This window comes from Grammomys surdaster, unplaced genomic scaffold (genome assembly GCF_004785775.1).
Source record: "Grammomys surdaster isolate TR1022 unplaced genomic scaffold, NIH_TR_1.0 1149, whole genome shotgun sequence".
Classification (NCBI taxonomy): domain Eukaryota; kingdom Metazoa; phylum Chordata; class Mammalia; order Rodentia; family Muridae; genus Grammomys; species Grammomys surdaster.
In genome coordinates, this window is record NW_021605568.1 from 720,975 (window position 1) to 731,374 (window position 10,400).

Sequence of the window (10,400 nt, forward strand, 5' to 3'; positions counted from 1 at the left end):
GCAAGAGGTCAGGGGAACGAGAAGGCTGAGCTCCAAGAGGTCATTCTACAGTGAGTACAGTGAGAGACACTGGAGAATTTTAGTGGGAGAGGATGATCTGATGACCTTGTAAACCTTTTTGTGAAAAAAAAATCCCATCTTCTTGTCTCTTAGGGAACACCCATCCCCAACCTGTCATGGCTTCTCCTCAGAGCTCCAGATCTTCCATGTGATCCTGTACGGGTTTCCCGTCAGACTATGGGCTCTGTGGGCTCCCTGGCCGTAGTGCTGGATCTCTACTGACTAGCATACAGTCTGGTGTACAAGAGGTAAAATACTTGTCTTATGTAACTGCATGCTGGAGCTAGAATCTAAGGCTAGACATATATTTGTCAAGAGTTTGCCACTGAGCTAACCTCCACCACCACCCCCAGTTCTAGTAACTGTTAATTGAATCACTTGAAATGTACACACCACCAGGACCAGCCCATTCCAAGAGCCCCTTGTCTGGATTCAGGTACCCCAGTCCCCATTAGATCATAAGGAATGGTGGCTGGTAGGGCTTTTAGGGGGAGGAGATCGGGTAGAAAAGGAAGTGGAGAAGAAGGAACTCATTTCAGTTTAGCTAAACTATTGCTGAAGCAGTTTGGCAAGGGAAAGAGAGAGTGTCACCCTTACTTCTTCTAAGCACATGTGCCCTTCCACACTTTCTTCTTGCTTTAGAAAAGGGAGGTTGCTTTCCTGGGCTGAGGTGTATGCAGCTCATTGGAAGAGCTGTGTGCTTCTTGGTTAGATTCCTATCACTGTAAAAAAATTTAAAAGGTACATTTAAAATATTTATTTTCTCTTTAACTATGTGTTGTGTGTGTGTGTGTGTGTGTGTGCATTTGCATGTGTGCTCACATGCTTTTGTGCTCACGTGTCTGCAAGTACCTACAGACCCAAAAGAGGGTGTCAGATTCTCTAGAGCTGGAGTTCGATGTAGTTTGTGGGTCCCCTGATATAGGTGCTGGAAATCAAGCTCAGGTCCTCTAAAAAAGCAATACATGCTCTTAACCACTGAGCTATCTATCCACCCTCTAAAAGATACAATTCTTAGAAGCCTGCACATACAAAGTACAAATAAACTGATACATCTGCACATATTTATATGTGCCCGAGCACACATATAAATAAAATAAATATTCATATTTTAAAAAGCCTAGAGGAGCCAGGGCATTAAGCCCAGTACTCAGGAGTCTGAGACAGGCAGATCTCTGGAGTTCAAGGCCAGTCTGGTCTATAGAGTGAGTTCCAGGACAGCCTGGGCTACACAGTGAAAAGCCTTGAGCAGCTGGACATTGTATGCATGCTTGTGATCCCTGAGTTTGGGAAGCTGGGGTTGTGCTTTTGAGGCCAGGATAAACTACATAGAAAATTCAAAAGTACTCTGAGATAGCTACATAGAGAGATCCTGTCTCAATAAACAAAATCAGTGAAACTAAGAAGGCAACATTAAAAGTGAGGCAGTGGCAAGATGATGGCTTCACACACACATGCACACACACACACACACACACACACAAATGTAATGAAAACAAACAAACAAACAAACAAGAAACGGCTGGAAGATAACTTCTTCCCTCCTCCTTAGCCCGGGCTGAATCTTTCTTTACACAGCCAGTGCACATCTCTCAGCAGCCCACCCTGCCCTAGCTCCTCCTAGCACATCTTCTTTCTTGCCTTGTCTAGCTTATGCTTTCAGCAGGGCTGAGCAGACAGAAGCACTGACAGAAGATGATTTGGGTCCTTATCTATGGAGTCACTTTAGCTGCTATGACCCTTAACCAAAGAGCCTTTGTTCATAAACCTGTCTCTAGGCTCTAAGGACAGCCCTTCTTTCTCATGTCTAATCCCCATCCTGTGCCCAGCCACTAGATTCCAAAAGGTCCCTAGACCTCTGGTAAACCTCCCTCAGAGAGGTTGTATCCAGCCTTCCAATTTCCCTCCTTCTTGATGTTGTGGGAAGCTTAGCTTTCTGAGTTCTTCAGGAGTCTGCATGCTTGGTCCTCACCCTGTATCACTCAGCATCTTTTGAAATCACAGTCTATACCAGACTTCTTTTGACACCCTGGCCTCATTTTCATTGCTGGGAAACAGAAATGTGCACACCGGCCTGACTGGCTTCTTTATCTCTTCCTAGATCCTGGGACCCCAGCTTTAGAATTCCCTCACCCCCGACTCCCAGTGTATCTATCTCTGTCCTCTAACCTGTGAGATGTTTCTAGATATCTGTTCCAAGTCCAGACCTCCTAGATTATACACATCTTTAATCTGCCTTCATGCCTTCCTTGTGCCTGTGTCTCCGAGTTCAGCCTGCCTCACCGTCTCTCTGTCTGTGCCCCCACCCCATCAGAGCCCCTTTATTAGCCCCTGAATGATGCTCCATGTACAGATTTATCCAGGCCGCTCCCTTGCTGGTATTTTGGAGTCTTTTACAACTCCATGTCATCTTAGCACACACTGGCCTCTAGTCTCACAGAAAGGATAAATCAGCGTGGGAGAGAGGCTCCCTAGGGTGAAACACACTTTTTTTTTCTCCACAGTTCAAATCTGTGACAGCCTTTTCCAGGAAGACTTCCTTTTCCTCCTCCTATCAGGTCATTGTCCCTGCCCAGTTACTTATTCCACTGGGACCTGACTACGTTCTTACTGTATCTCTGTCTCTGTTGAGCTGTGCTGCCTCTGCCCTTTCTCTGGAGCAGGGCTGATGGTGTTTGACTAGTGTGATATGAACTGATGAATGAATGAATGAATGAACAAATGAGTGAATGAATGATGGAAAGTGAGCTTGAGGTAAGGGCTTAGAGAACTTAGCCCTCCACGCTGGCCCAAAGTGATGCATAGCCAGGTCCCTGGGTCAGAAGAAATTCACTTGCCCATTGATTAGTTCAGGCTAGGGAAGGCCAATGTTGGCCAGAGAATTCTGCCCAAAGAATATTATCCCTCCTTCAGAAGGCCCTTCTTTGGCCTGCTCCCTCTCCCTTGCTCTACCCACTTCGTGCCGGGAGTGGGGAGGGGGGGGATAGACGAGGGATGGAAGGCAGAGCCTTCTGGTTACTCTGGCAACCGTCCCAGCAACTGTCCATGCCTGTGGTCAGCCTTTGCCTGGGCCTCTCTAGTCACCCAGACAACCGCTATCTCGTTCTGGTCAACCATCAACCCTTCTCCCGTCACCCTAGCAACCACTGGTGGACCCACCACCCTAATATTGGTCTTCAAATGGCCTACAGATTTTTTTCTCCCCAGACCTCCACTTTAGGATCTGAGAGCCCCTCCTCCTGACCTACAGGGAGAAAGACGCTATAGTGTATGTAGGCCAGGCCCTAGGGGTTGTGTCCACCCCCCCCCAGTCCCCGTCCCTGTCCTCTGTCCCTCTTCCCTGCCCCCTGCAGTCTGAGAAAGTCCTTTCCTGTCTCCCCGCGTGCATTCTTGCATGAACTGTCCAGCCGCCACAGGCAGCTCTTCAAAATGCAAGCCATGTCTCTCCTCTGCTAAAGACATCTCCCAGCTCTCTTTGACAATCAGTCAGCTTGCAGCCTCTAATGGTCTGGGAGCAGTGTCTGGCCTCCCCGGTATTCCAATGCTTGGAGCTCATTCCCCCCTCGAACTTTCCTAGTGGCTGTTTCCAGGCTTTTGGGAAAAGTGCATCCGTCCCCTCCCCCATGAGGACTGTGGCTCTTTGGGGATACCTTATCTGAGTTCTGTCACTTGCTGTTCTATTCCCTCTCAGTCTATGAACTCCAGAATCCCAAGATGGTCCCCCTGACTCACATTCTACCCCAGAACCTACAGAAATGACTGATATCAATATGCTGAGTAAAAAGCATGTCTCTTTAGGAAGAGGGAGATGGCCAGCACAGAGGGCTCTGGCTAGGCAGGCTCATTTCCAAAATAGAAGCCATTTTTCAGGTCTCCCAAGCTCTCACGATACAGGTGATATTGTTCCTAGGGAATGAGCAAAAATCAGTAATGGGGACCAGCAAAATAGTCCATCTGGCCAAGGGGCTGGTTGCCAAGTTTGACTTAAGTTTGACTGCTGAGACACACATAGTAGAGGGAAAGAAAGAACTTTTGCAAGCTGTCTTCTGACTTCACAATAAGCAATGTAGCACTAGAACACACAGAAAAAAAATCCTTAGAAAGATATACTAGATAGATAATAGATGTAATTTAAAAAAACAAAAAGAGGGTAGGTGAAATAGTTCATTGGCTAAAGGTGCCTGTCACCAAGCCTGATGATCTACATTCTGGTCCCAGGACCACAGGGTAGACAGAAAGAACCAATTCCTACAAGCTGTCCTTTGATATCCCATCTATACAACTCTCTCTCTCTCTCTCTCTCTCTCTCTCTCTCTCTCTCTCTCTCTCACACACACACACACACACACACACACACACTCACACACACACACACACACACAAATGAACATGAAACAAATAAATCAAATTTAATTTTTAAAAGAAGAAAGGGCCAGTGAGATGGCTCAGTGGCTAAAGGTGCTTGGTGCCAAAACTGACAGGCTGAGTTCAATCTCCAGGACCCACAGAGGACTTTAAAAAGGGTAAAACAGGCTGGGCAGTGGTGACCAGGGCCTTTAGTCTCAGTACCCAGGAGGCAGAGGCAGGAGGATCTCTGAGTTCAAGGCCAGCCTGATCTACAGAGTGAGTTCCAGGACAGCCAGGGCTACACAGAGAAACCATGTCATGAAAAAGTATTTAAAAAAAGAAAAAAGTAAAACAAAAAAGAACACCAAGTTAATGGTAGTGCACAGCTGTAAACCCAGCACTTAGCCATACTTCCCATTCTCACAGAGGACTTGAAATCCCAGCACACACACAAAGGCTCACAGCAACCTGTGACTCCAGTTCCAAGGGACCTAATGTCCACTTCTGGGCTCCATAGACACTAGGCATGCATGCATACAGGCAAATACTCATACACATTCAAAATAATAGTTGGGCATGGTGGTCTCAACACTCAGGGGGAAGAGACAAGTAGGAAGTAGGTCTCTGTACATTTGAGCAAACCAAGGCTACATAGTAAGATCCTGTCTCAAAATAAATAAATAAAAATAAAAAACAACAACACAGTAAACAGCCAGGCACAGTAGTGAATGCCTTTAGTCCCTGGTACAGGTGAGCTAAAGGCAACTGAACCTCTGTGAGATTCAGGTCAGCCTGGTCTACATAGCAAATTCTAGGCTACATAGTGAGACCCTGTCTCAAAATAAATAAATATATCACTTAACAAATTAATTGTAAAATACTAGACAATAAAATTATTATGACTATTATGACCAGTCTGGAACTGGTGGTCCACCTCACACCTGTTTTGTAAATGTTCTAGTTTTGTAAGACTGGGTCTTGCACGGTAACCTAAGTTAGCTTCATTCTTACTATATAGCTCAGGCTGGCCTCAAACCTGTGATCATTTTGCCACAGTTTCCACTGTCCTGGCCTTACAAGCTTGCACCGTCTACTATACCCAGCTTTCACTCTCCATTTGTAATCCTTTCATTTGGATGCTGATTCTAGCACAACCAGCCTTCAAATAGAATTCAGAGCTGTTTCCCTGGGGATCTGGGGAAGGTTGAGAAGAGAGAATTTCACCTGACTTGAATTTGGTCAGGATAGAGCCGAGGATGATTGGGAGCTGCCTTGAGTTTGGCTTGAGAGGAGTGGGCTCACTCATCTGTTTCCTGTGAGGATCCTTACTTGGTGAGGTGATTAGGAGGCAGCAAAGAGGCACCTCACTCTTTGATATAGTTATTTATTTTTGAGAAAATGAGCCAAAAATTATTCTTTTTTTTTTGCATTTTAAGTACTCTTCAACGGCATTCTTAGCCTCAGACTCTTTGCCATAGTCCTTAACCATTACACAACTGCAATTAGCCACTTTACCTGGCTTCCCCTCTCCCTCAGTTTCAAATCCTAGTTTCTTGTTTTCAGAAACCTTAATTAGGTTGATTTGGTGCTCAACACAGAATGGCTCCACCAACTTGACATATGTCAGCTCATCACAGTTGGATAAAAGCACACAGAGATGGGCTTGATACTTGTCAGACACCAAGCACTAGGTCATCATGGATGGGGGCGGTCTTCAGCACGTTTGTAAACAGTATTGACGTCCACTACGCCACCAGCAGCAGTGCCTTCCTTGGCCACGGTGGCAGGTTATGGGCGAGACCAAATCTTGAACATACCTGTGCCTCCACTTCCTCATGACTCCAGAGCACCAGGGAAAGACTGTTGTTATTTATTAAGACATGGTACTGTTGTGTGTCCCAGGGTTGCCTTGAACTCAACAATATCCCTGTCTCAGCTTTTCAAGTGTTGAGATGACAGGGGTGCACCATTGTGACCACCAAGCACCCCCTTTGTTTTTAATGATTGATTACTTATGTCGTGTGTGTGTGGATACATGCACACACACACTTGAACTCCGACTGTCAGGTTTGGGGCAAAGTGTCTTTGTTTGCAGAGCCATCTGTCTTAAACTAGTAATTCCTTCATTGACAGTCTGTTGCAACTTTCTGCACTTATGTGATTTAGCAGATAATACACAGCTATTGTGACCAAGACACTGTACTTTTTTTGACACTGTACTTTTTAAAACTATTTATTTCTTACTGGGCGGTGGTGGCGCACACCTTTAATCCCAGCACTTGGGAGGCAGAGGCAGGCAGATCTCTAAGTTCAATGTCAGCCTGGTCTACAACAAAGAGAAATCTTGTCAAATTCTTTATTGAACTTGGGGGGGGGTGTAGTTCGAGACAGGATCTCTCTGTGTAGCCCTGGCTGTCCTGGAACTCATTCTGTAGACCAGGCTGGCCTCAAACTTAGAAATTCACCTTCCTCTGCCTCTTAAGTGCTAGGATTAAAGGTGTGTGCCACCACTGCCTGGCTTTATTGAATTTTTTTTATATGTAGGAGTATTTTGCTTGCATGTATATGTGTACACTGTATGCATGCCTATTGCTCAGGGATACCAGAAAAGGATGTCAGATCCCCTGAACATGGATTTATGGATGTTGTAAACTCCATGTGGTGCTGAGAATAGAACTCATATCCTCTACAAGAGCAAAACAAGCTTTTTTTTTTTTTTCCAAGACAGGGTTTCTCTGTGTAGCCCTGGCTGTCCTGGAACTCACTCTGTAGATCAGGCTGGCCTCGAACGCAGAAATCCACCTGCCTCTGCCTCCCAAGTGCTGGGATTAAAGGCGGCAACACAAGCTTTTAATTACTAAATCATCTTCCCAGCTCCAGAGACACTGTATTTTTCATAGTACTTCATTTTGGCTCATTAACATTTTAGTTGAAGTATCCTTGTGTGTTAGAAATATATTGAATGCAATATTGAGGGAGACAAACTTCAGACTGGGGACAGAAAACAAGACAGAAAGGTTAGAACTTATGGTTTGTGTGGCCATTGAGGCAGGGAGGTTTTGATAAGGAGTAAGACAGTCTTAGCTCCATCAAGGAGAGGTGGATCTGGCTGCCAGAGTCAAAGTGGCTGCTTACACATGCAAACATCCATGCTATGTGTGAGGCAAGATACCCACAGATGCTTTTGTATGCAACTCAGAGTTATTTGCTCCAGGTGATCTGGGAGTCCACCCTGTATACACACACTGTATGGACTCCCAGGTACACAAGGACAGGGGATATGTGCTCCAACATATCATGTACCTGTTAGGCTGGCAAACAAGAGCTTCTAGTCCAGCAGGTCTTGCAAGAAAGCCCACATGTACTGATGCATCTCCTGAGGATGGCTCTGTGGAATCCAGTGCCCACTGCCTGACAAAATGTGGCTTTCTAGCCGTCCTGGAACACAATGGCTTCCAATGGCTTCCACCAGCCCCTGCTGCATGGTATTGTCTTTTTCTCCCCACAGCAGCAGTGTGGGTGTTGATAGCTGCTTGGGCTCCAGGGGGAAGTTCCTGTGGCCAAGACAGACAAGTAGACGGAAGGATGACTACTCTCATTTCCTTTGGCCGACACTCTCCTGAGCTTCTCTCCTGGGTATAGCCTTACCTAAATAAGTTCCGGTAGTAGTTGATGGGCCCAGTGAGGCCTCCAGGTTGTGAAAAGTGATAAAGGAAAGCTTCAAGTTCACACGGTGTCAGTCGTGGGATGCCTCTCTTTCGGTCAGTGAATGTGGTTTTGAGAATCTGGGTGAACACAATCATGTACTGGTTTCAGTGCCTAGGCTGCTCAGCCCCAGTCTGCTACCTCCCATTCCGAGGCTTTAACCCACACTGCACCTGGAAGTCAGACAGAGACAACAGCTTCTCTGGGAGCCAGGGAAGCTGGAACAGGAACATGTAGTGTGAGGAGAATAACTGGCTGATGTGGCGAATTGCGTATTCTGGGAAGAGGATAAAGAATGTGAGATCTGGGTTTGGGTGATCCTATTCTCCTACACTCCTACACCCAGCTTGGGCACAGGGATCTCTAGAACAGCACTACTGCCTGCCTGTCTGTGAAGACAATGACCCCACTCTGGCTGGGTGCTGCCCTGACATACTGTCCCACAGCTGTAGACTGGGCAAAGCTGGAGAGATGAAATGGCTCAGTGTTTAAAAGTGCAGGCTGCTTTTCCAGAAACCTGAACTTTGCTTCACAGAACCTCTGTTGGGTGGCATTAAATGTCCTGTTACTCCAGTCCATGGGTTCTAATGCTCTCTTCTGGCCCCCATTGACACACACAGCACAGATACATACATATAAACATATAACAAAAAATAACCCTTACTTGGTGGTGGTGGCACACACATTTAATCCCAGCACTCAGAAGGCAAGAGATAGGCAGATCACTGAGTTTAAGACCAGCCTGGTCTACAGAGTGAGTTCCAGGACAGCCAGAACTGTACAGAGAAATCCCCTCCAAAAAAAGGGAGTTTCTCCCTCTGAAGCTCCTGGGTGCCCTCAGGAGGCACCAGCACGCTTCTCCTGCTTAGGCCTGATCATGTTCCCCCGGCTTCAGGTAACAAACATTTATTGAGCACTTACTGTGTACCAGACTCCTGCAGAAAATGGTAGAAGGAAATGGACTTTGAACACAGTGAAGATAACAATGCTAGCCAGGTAAGGTATATGTCGTAGTTCAATGATAAAATGTGTGATCAGCAATCTAGATGTTCTAGATTCTATTATCCCTTCTCTCATACCAACTAATCTAGGTCAAGTGACAAAAGACATTAGATAGCCAGAAAGAGCATCTGATTCTATTGTGGTGTGGTTTATTAGTTGTTTGTATCTTTTGTTAGTGCTCAGTGCAGAGGAGGGACATGCCTTTGATCCCAGCACTCAGAAGGCAGAAGCAGATACATCTCTATAGTCTGAGGGCAGCCTGGTGGATATAACAAGCTCCAGGCCAACTTAGGCCACATAATGAGACTCCATTCAAATAAATAAATAAATAAATAAATAAATAAATAAATAAATAAATAAATAGGAGAAAGAAGGAAAAGAAAGAAAAGACAGACATCGCTTCCTTTGCCTCAGTTTCCCTCACCTAGAACATGGAGCTAATAACACTTTCATCAGCCCAAGAGCCCTGAATAGTGACATGTACACCATGTACACCATGTACACCAGACTGGTCTTGAACTCACAGAGATCTGCCTCCCAAGTGCTGGGATCAAAAGGATATGTCAGCTGACCTCCGTGGGTTCAGTGTACACTTGTGTGTGTGTGTGTGTGTGTGTGTGTGTGTGTGTGTGTGTGTGTGAGAGAGAGAGAGAGAGAGAGAGAGAGAGAGAGAGAGAGAGAGAGAGATGTTTGTTTCAGACAGAAAGCAGTATACCCTAGGCTGGTCTCTAACTTACGATCCTCCTTAGCTTCCCAAGCACTGATTTATTAATTTTTTTAGGTTTAATTCATGTTTTAGTTTGGCTTGGTTCAGTTTTTATTGAAGAATGGTCTCACTATGTAGACCAGGTTAGCCTTAAACTCACCTGCCTCTGCCTCCCAAGTGCTGGGATTAAAGGCACGTACCACAATACCTGGATTCTTTTAGGCTTAACTGTTTTTATTAATGTTTATTATTGTCTACATGTATTCACACCATGTGTGTGCCTGGTATCCACAGAGGTCAGTTGAGGACATTTAGAGCTTTTGAACCTGGAGCTACAGGTGACTGTGGGCTACCATCTGGACACTGGGAATCAAACTTGGGTTCTTTGAATAACAAGTGCTCTTCCCTGCTGAGTCATCCTCCAGTCCCTGCTCCTCAAGTGCTAATATTAATAGGTATATGGTAGTATAGCCAACTCCACAAACTTTCCTTCACATACAAAATCACGAAGATTATTGTATGAATTCCTTTCAGCCTATTCAAGCCTACGTATAGAAAGCATAGGTATAGGAAGTCTAGG

General features: G+C 45.6%; 1 protein-coding gene and 1 pseudogene across 1 annotated transcript in view; both read right to left on the minus strand.

Annotated features, from left to right (window-relative positions):
* Positions 1-5,830: 5,830 nt before the first annotated feature.
* Positions 5,831-6,195, minus strand: LOC114634954 (annotated as a pseudogene).
* Positions 6,196-7,407: 1,212 nt separating this feature from the next.
* Positions 7,408-10,400, minus strand: part of Ephx3 (epoxide hydrolase 3) — a 4,759-nt gene continuing 1,766 nt past the window's right edge. Inside the window, exons 5-7 of the mRNA XM_028783599.1 lie at positions 8,286-8,389; positions 8,056-8,192; positions 7,408-7,961 (exon numbers count right to left, since the gene is read on the minus strand). Coding sequence (XP_028639432.1) covers positions 7,736-7,961; positions 8,056-8,192; positions 8,286-8,389 — 467 coding nt within the window. The 3' untranslated portion in view covers positions 7,408-7,735. The remainder of the gene's footprint in view (positions 7,962-8,055; positions 8,193-8,285; positions 8,390-10,400) is intronic.